Source organism: Marmota marmota, unplaced genomic scaffold (genome assembly GCF_001458135.2).
Source record: "Marmota marmota marmota unplaced genomic scaffold, marMar, whole genome shotgun sequence".
In the NCBI taxonomy this organism is placed as follows: Eukaryota; Metazoa; Chordata; class Mammalia; order Rodentia; family Sciuridae; genus Marmota; species Marmota marmota.
The window spans coordinates 4,641,380-4,653,607 of record NW_026000153.1 but is presented as its reverse complement, the minus strand read 5'-3'; the positions used below and the strand labels follow the sequence as shown (position 1 = coordinate 4,653,607).

Sequence of the window (12,228 nt, the reverse complement as noted above, 5' to 3'; positions counted from 1 at the left end):
TAGATACATATTACCAGGTAGAAATAACTGTATATGTAAAAAGGGTACAGTGGCACATCCCTATAATCCCAGCAACTTGGGAAACTGAGGCAGGAGAATCACAAGTTCAAGGACACTCTGGACAACTTAGCAAGACCTTGTCTCAAAATAAAAAAAAAAGGGGCTAAGGATGTAGCTTAGTGGTAGAGGGCCCCTGGGTTAAATCCCCAGTATCCCCCAAATTAAACGAACAGCATAGAATTAATTCAAAACATTTTATAATGTATATTATCTATTTTTTTCTTCCTATGTTGCCTATGCTTTTTTGTGTCATATCTAGGAAACCATTGCCTAATCCAAACAAAAAATATAGAGAGAGAAATAAATCTTGGGAGTTTTAGCTCTCACATTTAGGCCCTCCAATTTGAGTTAATCTTTGTATATGTGTGAGGCAGGCATATAATTTTCCCGACATTATTCATAGCAAAGATTATTCTTTTCCCATTGAACTCTTGTGGCACTAATAAAAATGAGTTGACTATAATTACATACTAATTCATAAACAGAAAACACTAAAATATAATTTTTAAAATATGTGAAAATGGCAGAATTTAAGTAAACTCAAACAATGTTCCATGAAAAATAAAAAAGAGGCCTTGATTCTTTCAAGCTGTGATTTTTAATAATTTTGAAATCACAGACCCTTTGTGAATCACAGGCCTTCCTGGGAATAAATGCTAAAAACATGCCACAAATAAATATATATCAAAAGTATCTTCAGTTTGGGGGTTCACTGTGAAAGACTCATGTGGAAAGCTGCAAACAAACCTCACATTAATAAAATGTGTGAGCCTTATGTTTCTTTCTTTCTTTTTCTTTCTTTCTTTTTTTTTTAATTAGGGGGGTGGAGTGAGAATGAAGGTAGAAGGAAACAAGAAAGGCATGAAAACAAGTAGCAAAGAGAATGGGCATTAAAGAAGAGAAAACAAAACAGGCTTTTCTAATGAAAGGAGACAGTTTGGATCTGTGCATCCCAAATTTTACTGAGCATATAATAATCACCTAAGGATGTTGTTATATGCAGTCTGATACTAACTTCAGGAGCAGTGTAGAAGATTCTGCATTTCCAGCAAACTCCTAGGAGATACCACTACTGCTACTCTGCAAACCCCATTTTCTGAGTTGTAATAATTTAGGCCCAGGGTCCCAAAAAGTAGGCTATGAAGGTACTAAGGGGGTACCAAAGGAAATTCAGAGGGAATCTGTGATATAATTTTAATTTCTTAGGGATATTAAATATGCAGAAATACTCAACATTTGTCAGATAACATATAAATAACCGTTCAAGACCACTCAGTTTCAACTTCAGACAGTACTACATTGCTTTTAGTGACATCCTGGCTTTGAGAAGCAAAGTCTTTGTCAGGTGCTGTGATATAAATCAAGTGCCATGTTAAAAAAAAAAATAAATAACAATGTGAAACAGGAAATAAGAGTGGCTTGTCCCATGTGATTCCAAGGCTTGAGAAGTTATACGGTAGCCAATAGTTACACACATGCCATTAGTAACCACAGTTATTTAAGAATAAATAAAAATTAAAAGAATCAAAAGAAAAATTTAGTGTGTGCACGCGCAAGCTACTTTTCCAAATGAATACTAAATTTGCTAGGAGATAAATATCTGTTAGGTGTTTTATTTGGCTCAGGGGTTGCTGTGGAAAAAATAAAATTACTGAGATCTTAAGGTTGTCTTGAATTGAAAAAGTATGGTAATGTCTGGCATAATCTTATTTGATACACAGCTTCACAGCCAAACTGAGGAGGTTCGAATCCTGTCTCCTCCCTTCACCAGTTGTGTGGTTTGGGGCTATTTAATCTTCTCTCAGTTTTCCTCTACCATAAAATAGTGATAGTTTCCACCCTTTTAGGACTGCTATGAATAACAAATGTGCTACTATATATAAAGTTTAGCATTAGCTGACAAACAGTACAGAAATGTTTACTGCCACCACCATAATAATTATGATGCTATAGTTACTGCAATTATTAGGAAAATGGGAGTCATAAAAAGCTTTTGATCTGAGTGTTGACTACAGATTCTGGTACAGAAGGGAAGAAAGACAGCAGGCATAGGCATTGACGCAGGCCACCTCAACACTAATTCAAAGGTGCTCACTGGGGCCTGTGGCTGTTAATCACTCCCAGGGGAAAGAAACAGAAGGAACAGGTCAATTCAAATTTGCTTTCATATTCTTACTAAAACACTTCACTTGCCAGTGATTTTTGTTGTGTAATAACAAGAAATTTTAAAAGTTTTGAATATGCATAAAATTGTTCTTTAATGAGAAAACTCTGATTGCAAAATACAATTACTCTGGGTATGCATATTAAGAGTCCTTCTATTTCATTACCAAATCTAAGTATGTCAGCAAATGAGCACAAGCCTCTAACACTGCTTCTCATGGGTTTGCAGGAGGGCAAAGCACACAGATCAGAAAGAACATTCTGCTAATTAAACTGAAGCAGATGACTACGGAAGAGAAGGGCTTGTCACATGTAACATCTGTGCCAAAGATGATTAGATTAAATATGCAAAATGTGAAGTAAAGGTGTGAAAAAGCAGTAAGATGATACTCTAGACCTTAAATAGGCTACAAAAGTTCTGACAGTTTCCCTAATTATTCCCAGTAATGGACATAGGAGGCCAAAAGGCAGGAGAGAGAAATACATTTTTCTCCATTATGGGTGTTGAGCACCAGGGCTAAAATCATGCCTGTCTGAACACTGATCAGTTTCTGCAAAGGTTAATAGCAATTAAATGCAGCAAACTAGACTAAATGAGAAACAGGTCATGATACCACTGTACTTGCAAAGAGCATAAAAAGCATTTCTTTTAAACTGATCTTAATACACAGGAAATCCAAAAAGAGCTATGAAGAAAAGAACATACTTTCCAAAGTAAAGCAGCTTTGAAAATAAAGCTATTTCTCAAAAGGTGAAAATAATTTCTTAAATATATATTTTAAAAAATGACATTCTACACAACTCATTCCATTATTATCAATATTGATGCCATAAAATCAGAAATGCTACATAAATAAAGATATCTAAAAAGTTATTTCTCTGAAAAAGAAAATTACTACATGATACCTACACTACTCTCTTTTTCTGGCTGAAGTTTTAATGAGGATTCTACCTTAAAAATTTCCAGTATGATATAAAAAGTGCAATATTATGCTTCAGTATGCATCATAATAACTGTTTCTTCCAGCCTAGTACATCTATAATACAAAGAATGTAGTAAGTCACTTAATGATAATTAAGATTCAACTATCTGGCCCATCTTCCTTGGTAGAACAAGCCTGTAATCCCAGCAGCTGAGGCAGGAGGATCTCAAGTTCACAGCCAGCCTCTTTGGTTAAATACCCCTGATTCAATCATCATTATCCAAAACAACAACAAAAGACTTAGATATTGGTAACTACAATAGTCTCAGACCATTCTCTGATCTTAATCTTTGACTTTAGAATATAAATCCTAAAGTCTGAAGAATATTAGTTTATTTTTTGAATTTCAATACAAGCAAGATTTTTCCAAAAATTATGCAAACCGTAGCATATACTTTTTTCACACATGCACATACCTTCAACTCTCTACATAAGACCAAAAAAGGGGACAAATTCAGACAATGGAAATTCAACTTACTTTGCTGTCCTCTGGGTCTTCTAAACCATCAGGCCGACTAAGGTTTCGAGAAGGCTGGCTACAGACAACATTGTCTTCCCAAGAAGGGACTCTTACAGGTGGCCTTTGAATTTCATCTGGATAAAAAGCACCATCTGCTCCATCTGTGATAATTTTGGAAAAGAAAAAAATACATATTTTAGAAGGGTAGGATGAAACTATTTACTACAATTAGCATCTCTATGTATAGATTTGATAAACAGGATATAAAAAAAATACTGTTACATCAAAAGAACAAATGTTTTCATTTTTAACCCAAGTGATTTTAGAAATTGAATTATACGTAATAAGCATGGTACATCATTTCTGGATGATGCCCTTAACAGTGTTAAACATTAAAACTGCCAATTATACAAATGTTTCCGTTAAAGTAAATTGTGCCAGGAGTTCTCTAATCTCATGAAAATATAAGGGAAAAAAAAAATCCAGATTCAGCTAACCCCAAGCCAAAAATAATAACCTCTTGTTTCCTGTGTTGCATACGGATTACCATACTGCAGAACTGGTTGTACATTTGGCAGTACATGAACGTGCCCATTTTGCTCTGAGCATGTGTTGAGACACTGTGAGGTCTGTTGGGAACTATGGACTTCCATTTTCTTTTCTGTTTGATTTTCTAAATTCCTTTTAAGTTCCTAAAATTAGCAAAAACAAAGATAAATAAGAAAAGCAATCAAACATTTATAAGGGCAACATTAAACATTTAGCTAAAATAACAATAAAATTACTTCCCTATTATGTTTCAGATATACAACTGGAAAGACTTCTCATAAATGCCCCTTCCAAATTTAACAAAATCAGACAGCAAGACAAAACTCAATGTATTTTCAAATTTATTTGTGCTGAAAAGTGCCTTGTTATAGAACTAATTTAAGGAAACTAATTATTAATCTCTTACTACTCAAAGGTATTAACAATATTTTAAAGTCTTAATACAGAATTATAAACATTTGATTGAATTCCCTAGGGAAGCAATTCATTTTTTTTCTTGTTTTGTTAACTCTTTTAAAGTATAAGAAACATGTCCCAACTTTTTAACAAAGCCAGTATTATTCTACTATGAAAACCAAACAAAGACATCAAGGGGGAAAAAAAAATGACTGACTTCATCCTAAAAGTATTAATGGAAAAACCCTGAACTTCTTATTAGCAAATAAAAATCAATAATATTAAAAAACAAACACTATGACTAAATGAGAATGTGAAGTCAGTTTAACATCCAAAAAAAAAAAAAATCAATAAATATAATTCACTATGTTAAAAGAATAAAAGGGGTCTGGGGTTGTGGCGCAGTGGGAGAGCCTAGCACATGTGAGGCACTGGGTTTGATCCTCAGCACCATATGAAAATAAAATGAAGGTACTGTGTCCATAAAAACATCTAATAAAAAAAAAGAATAAAGGGGACAAATCATGCTGAAGAAATATTTTACAAATTTAATACAGATTCGTGCTTTTTAAAGAAATCTCAGCAACCTAGTGTAAAATTTTTTTAAAGTAAAACTTAATAGTGAAAAATTAAATGAGCCTACTGAAGATCAAATATAAGGCAAGGATATCTGCTCTCACAGCCTCTATTCAAAATAACCAGTGAATTAATTTCAGATTAAGGCAGGAAGACTAAAAATAAAGTAAAACTGTCTTTATTCACATGACATAATCATGTATGTAGAAAAATCCTATCACATCTACAATAACTAGGAGAATGAATAAATTAAAGCAAGGTCACAGTATACAAAGTTAATATACAAAATGAACTGTTTCCATATATCAGCAACAAATAATTAGAAAATGAAATTTTAACCAATTTTACTTAGAGCAGAATCGGTAGGTAAGATTTATTCCTAAGTATTTTATCTTAACAAAAGATAAACAAAGCCTATATACTAAAAACAAAAAAGCAATGCTGAGAGAAATTAAAGAGCATAAATGGAGAGAGATACCAAGTTCACAGGCTGGAAAATAGTATTTTTACACTATTAATATCCCCCCAATTCAATGCAATCCCAATCAAAATCCTAGTAAGAGTCTATATAAATAGAAGATTATAAAATGTACATGGAAATACAAATGTTCTGAACAACCTGCCCATGTATATGTATATACACATACATACAATTCTGTCTACAACTGAGCTAATCCCCAGTCCAAACAGCCCATATTTAAAAAGCAGAATATATGACTCAAGAAATATCCCTAATCTGGTTTGTCAATATGCAAAAACACTAATATTAAAGAACATTTTAAAATTTTCTCTGGTAATAGTAAACAATTTTCCATGAAAAAATTTTTTCCATTATTCACAAGCTTTTGCTTTATAATTTTTCCCTTTTCAAATTTCTAAGAAGGATTTATGCCAATTATTTGAAGTAATATGAAGATACAAAAATGGTAAATAAGTGCAATGTAGCTCACTGGATTAGCTCTTGCCTATCATGTGCAGCCGTAGGTTCAATCCCCAGTAACACCATCCCCAATCCCCTGCAACACACACACACACACACAGATTGATTTTACACTACTAAAAACTAGTTTTTATAAACAAATTATACTACAGAAATACTAGGGAACTATTAGGTAAAATAAACTATAATGAGTCCTTTTATTTGCTCATTTACTCAATATCTACTAGCATTAGGGATTTATGAATAACTGACAAAACTTTCTGACTTATAAAACTTACATTCTAGAAAAAGGAAGATAAACAATAAACAAAGTAAAATACAGGATCTGTTAAATGGTGATAAATCCTGCAGAGATGGAAAAAGAATAAAGGCACAGAGCATACTGGTGGAGTAGTGGGTTCCAACTTGTACACAGAACAATCAGGAAAAAAATGACATTGGAGTGAAGACCTATAAGTAGTGAGGGAACGAAAAAGTTCCTAGCAGACAAAAAAAAAAAAAAAACGAAAAAGTTCCTAGTAGACAATGTCAGTGTGAGTTAAGAAGAATGTACAAACTACTTGAGTGTTGTGTGAGTCGGTCAAGTCACTTTTCTCTTTACTAAGCCATAGTTTGTTCTGCTATAAATAATGTAAGGATATTTTTTATGCAAAAACTTGTGAGGGTCAAATTAGGAACCCATTTATTCCACTCCAGTGACTCAAAACTAGCACAGTTCAATGAAGTAACACCATATCAACAAAATAGCACACGTAATTTGAATTTAAGCCTTAGTAAAATTACAAATTATTTTGTTTTTAAAAAGAGCTGTTTTCATTTATACAGTCAAGTAATTATGATCACTTTGCTACATTCTATAGATCCATGTTTCAATAGCTCTTTCCCCTCTTTTTATATACAGGGTTAAGTACAGGGTTAAAATGAATACAACTACTACCATGATTTGTTGCTACTAAATAACAACAAACAATTTTTCCACCATTGCTTTCATACCAACAGTATACATGTTAACACTATGGGGGGAAAATCCAAGTAATGCTATAGTATTATTATGAAAAATTGTATCTTTGCAGAGCTCTGAAAAGAGATGGGGACACATACCAAAGTACCACTCTGACAAATGCTATACTACACCACCTTTACAACTGTATGTATAGCTCTGTTTGAATGTCAGGTAATGCAGTTAAGTAATTTTACAACTTCACAAGCATTTCCTATTACAAAAGAAAACCAGATAAGCATACAAAAATTTTTTTAAATTTCAACATATTCTTATATTTGAATATTGTAAAATTTATTCATTGTTAAACACAAAATAGATAACAAAGACTAAACTAATAACTTTTAACACATGCATTTTTCTCATATTCTAAAGTAAATACATAAAGTTTTTGTGTTGTTTTTTAAAAAGCACATTGCTTAATACCTTCTCTCTGGAGAGGTTTTCCAAATGTGAAGTCAGACCACTTATTTCTTTGTCTTTTTCTGCCAACTGAAGCTAAATAAAGAAATAAATTAATTTTTTTCATCATTTATATTCCCTCCTTACAATTTGAGATCTAATTCATATGATTCTCTCAAAATAATTTATATTATCAAATCCATGTATTTTCTTCAATGCTTACTCTTTGGCTTCTCTGAATTGTTATCAATAAATTCCTCTTATTCTTAAAACTATTCCTTTGGTTTATGTAAAACTGTTTCAATACTATCATTCTCCATGCCCTTTGTGTCTACTTTTTCTTCTCAATCACACATACGAGTATTCTTCAAAGTTTCTTTGGCATCTCTGTGAAAAGTCACTTTTTTCCATGCCTTGAAAATATCCACAAATACTGACTGGTATACCATTTCTCTATTAAGTTCCACATCTGCTTTTTAAACAGATGATTGGATACATTCACATTGCTGCCCTTCCCTCACTGTAAAGACAAAATGTCCCAAGCCTTCTTTCCTACATTTGTTAACAAGATACCATCAAAATCAGAGAACATTGATGGTTAGAATACTTCCTCCTCCTCTTCCTCCATTCCCCGTGCTTTTACTCCCTGTCATTCATTCCCTCATCCACCACCCACTGACCACCTATACAGGATAAGTATTAACAGATGCAAAATCAAATAAATCTACTCATCAAGAGTTCTTCCCTAAAGATGCATTTTAATACGTTCTTTACTAGACTTATATCCTATTCAATGGCACTAGATCAGGGAAGGTATTTTCAAAGGAGGTGGCCTTTATCGATTCATTTGAAGAATATTTCTCCCTGATTCCCTCACCTTTAAACTGTTTATATGTTCCAACATGTAAACCATCTTTAGTGCTACCAAATTATTTTCAGAAAGGACCTACTCTAGTTGGGTCCCTTTTAGCCTAAAAAATTCTAAACAGAAACTAGCACCAAATTCCATTTTAGGCCTTCCAAAATCTGGCTTCAAACTTTCATTCAAATATAGATATTAAAAGCCTTATTGCTCAACAGTTTCCAATTAATAAGAGTCCAAATGCTTTAGTTCCCCAGCTCTGCTATCTACATCTGACCTCCAAACCTCTATAATACTTTCTGTCTGTTTAGAACAATTTTTCTTCCTTTTCCTAACTTCACTTCTCTCTTTCAGTTCGGTCTTTCAAAGATCTAGTTTCTCCATAATATCTTCCTACTAAATATGTGATTGGAAACAACCCCAGGGTATTTGAAACATCACTCACGTGAAGCTTTTATCACATTTTACCTTACCTACTCAGTCCACGTTTGTATCAAAAGTGAAGGGCATTAAATAGATTTCAATAAATATTTAGCAAACCATTTTTTCCCATCAACATGCAAAAAATTTTAATATATTCAGTATTCACACTTTACAAATAACAACAGAAGTTGTAGTCACTGAAGACAATATCCACCAGAATCTCGGAAACAACAATGATTCATGAAATATCGTTTTAAGAATAGAAGGTTCACCAGTAAAATTAGCTCTCTTCAGCTTCCACAAAGGAAACTTTAAATAACTGTAATTTAAAAATTAGATACAGATAAAAGTAGCTATGATACAGCAGAACTTAATCACTTAGACTGCATGCCAGGAAAGTCACTGAGCCACATCCCCAGGCCATACATGTATATTGTAAAATATATCATATTGCACTCTATTCCCGAGAAAGCTAATACTTTACTACTTAGTAATTAGCTAGACAGCCCAATAATATTTTTTACTGATCTTCTTATAGATATGATTTATCATTTGAATTTTTCTGCTCACTTATGTTACAATGGCAAAAAATAATTTTAATTAAGATTTTATCATTTACCTTGCAGAACTTCATTTAGGATCACAATAAGACAACTGGGAAATAATTTTTAAAATTCTAAATATTCTAAATTAAAATAAATTTAAAATTTTTAAGAATTACTGATGATATATTATTATAACATAAAACCCATTGAGGCCCCCAAATAATTTAACATACATGTTTGTTTAAAAAAAAAAAAAAGCCAGGCATGGTGGCATACACCTATAATCCCAGCAACTCAGCGGGCTGAGGCAGGAGGATCACAAGTTCAAAGCCAGCCCTAGCAACTTAGTGAGACCCTATCCCAAAATAAAAAATATAAAAAGGGCTGAGGATGTGGCTCAATGGTAAAGTGTCCCTGGGTTCAATCCCCGTAGCCCCTGCCAAAAAAAAGCAAGCAGGAGAATAATGAAATGATTGCTTTTAATCTTTAAAATAAGCACAATTAAAAGATAATTTTTTAAAAAAATTTCTCTTCAATGTAGGTGTACACAGAGGATTGAACCCAGTGCCTTATACACTCTAGGCAAGTGCTCTACCACTGAGCCACAACCCCAGCCCAAAAGATAAATTTTTAATAGCTATCTGAATCCACAGAACTAAAGCCATAATACCAATTAATACGAATATTCATTTTTCTCAGTGAACTAAAGCCATAATACTAATTAATACGAATATTCATTTTTATCAGTTCACAATGAATGATCTACATTCAATGAAACTAAATAAACACCATTTTCATTTATAGAAGAAAAATACCTCAATTATCCATATTAAAAATGTGTATTAGGTTGATGAAAATGACAGAAAATACATTTTCAAAAGCATCAGGTGGTACAATAAGTTCTATGCTTTAGGTTTGTATACAAGTGCTAAACTTACTTTATAATTGTCCTCTACTTCAGCTAGTTCAAGTTTTACATTTTCAACAATTTTCATTTGTTCTTTCCATTTCAGCTCCATTTTTGCAAGTTCATCAGCATATTTACTGCATTTAGTTTTCTCATCCTAAGTAAAATCAGTATAATTATCAAAAGATTTTAAATCTATATAAAGTAAACATATACACAAACATACTTAAATGTGTACTAATATTTTTCATAACACTGCTGTAACAGCATAAACATAAAAGGACTAAATGTCTATCAATAGATTAATCATTTTATATCCATAAATGGAACAGTATAAATATATTTAAAAGGCAGATGTTCAAGCAGACAAAAATGTCAAATTACACTGAATAGCATGTTGCAAAAATAGTACAATATAATCCATTCTTACTTTTGTTTTATATAATTATATATGATATCTATGCCAATACTGTATAGAAAAATATAAATTTCATTATTAACAGCTCATATCTGGGGATCAGGATCAGGGAGATACTTTTTACCATCTCTGTTCTTTTTATTTGCAGTGACATGATACTTCACAATAGTTATGACTTTACAAAAGGATGGAGGGAAATCATGTATTCATACAATTGCTTTTTCTTATAACCCAAAACATCTTATGGAAGGAGTTAGAAATCATGACAAAAAAGGCAATATATGACCATTTCATTTTCAATGTTTTTGTTCAAGATGAAGTTTAAAAGTATACTTTTGAGTAATTCAATGGAGAAAGAAATACCTTTGAAAAACAAATAATACTAAATCAACTATGGTTCACAGAATTAAATGCAAAACCTGACTCTAAAACTTCTAGATGGGCTGGAAGTGTAATAGAGAACTCGCCTAGCAGGCTTTCAGTTGTGTGTTCAATACCTGGCACCACAAAAACAAAAATCTTCTGGAAGATAACATAGGAGAAAATCTTTATTACTTTGGATTAAACAAATATTTTTAAAAATAACAAAATATAAAGGAATGATTAATAAACCGTCATTAAAATTTTGCTTTTCTAAAAACACCATTAAAGAAATGAAAAGGCAGATTGGGAGAAAATATACACCACAAATGGCAGAGAAAGAAACTGTATCTAGAATAAAGAACAAGTACAACACAAGATGAACAACACAATTTTTAAAGTAGAAAAAAGATCTAAACAATCACCGAAGGAGGGTGGGAAGGGTACACAGCTGACAAGCATAAGAAATGAAGCTCAGCATTAATTCATCATTGAAATGCAAATTCAAACCACAATGATATTATCATGACACATTCATTAGTCTGGCTATGTAAATGGTACAAAAGTACTATGCAAAATAATCTGGTAATTTCTCATACAGTTAACCAATGTGTTGCCTACCTTATCACCTAGGCATTTCACTCCTGGATATTTACCCACAAGAAGCAAAAAACTGTTACGGTCACAAAAAACCTTATCTACAAATGTTCATAACAACTTTACTCATAACAATTAAAAACCCCAAATGCCCAACCACTTGTAATGTATAAACAAATTATAATACATATATAAAATGGGATACTACCTCAGGAATGAAATGGCATGAATAAGCTAACAATATAACAATAATATGGACAATTCTCAAAAATAATTTGTGCTGAAAGGGATAGGAAAAGAGAACATACTATAATGACACCATTTTATAAAGACATACAAAAAAGTTAGGTTAGTCAATAGTGGCAGAAAATAGGCGAATGTTTTCCCGAAAAATGAAGATAGAAGAAAGAGCCAAGTTGCAAACAGGCACAAAAAAATTGGGGAGTAATGGAAATGTTCATTATCTTGACAATATAGTGATATTTTCTGGACCGTGTAGGTCAAAACTGATCAAATGGCACACTTCATATATATGTGTACTTTATTGGTTTAAAAAGTGTACCTCAAAAAAGTTAAGCCCAGTGCAG

The 12,228-nt window shown here is 32.3% G+C and overlaps 1 protein-coding gene across 1 annotated transcript in view; it reads right to left on the bottom strand.

The window, feature by feature from the left end:
* The window catches only part of Tax1bp1 (Tax1 binding protein 1), a 61,365-nt gene that overhangs the window by 10,634 nt on the left and 38,503 nt on the right, over positions 1-12,228 (bottom strand). The window contains exons 12-15 of the mRNA XM_048786386.1: positions 10,298-10,423; positions 7,554-7,625; positions 4,184-4,358; positions 3,685-3,827 (exon numbers count right to left, since the gene is read on the bottom strand). Coding sequence (XP_048642343.1) covers positions 3,685-3,827; positions 4,184-4,358; positions 7,554-7,625; positions 10,298-10,423 — 516 coding nt within the window. The remainder of the gene's footprint in view (positions 1-3,684; positions 3,828-4,183; positions 4,359-7,553; positions 7,626-10,297; positions 10,424-12,228) is intronic.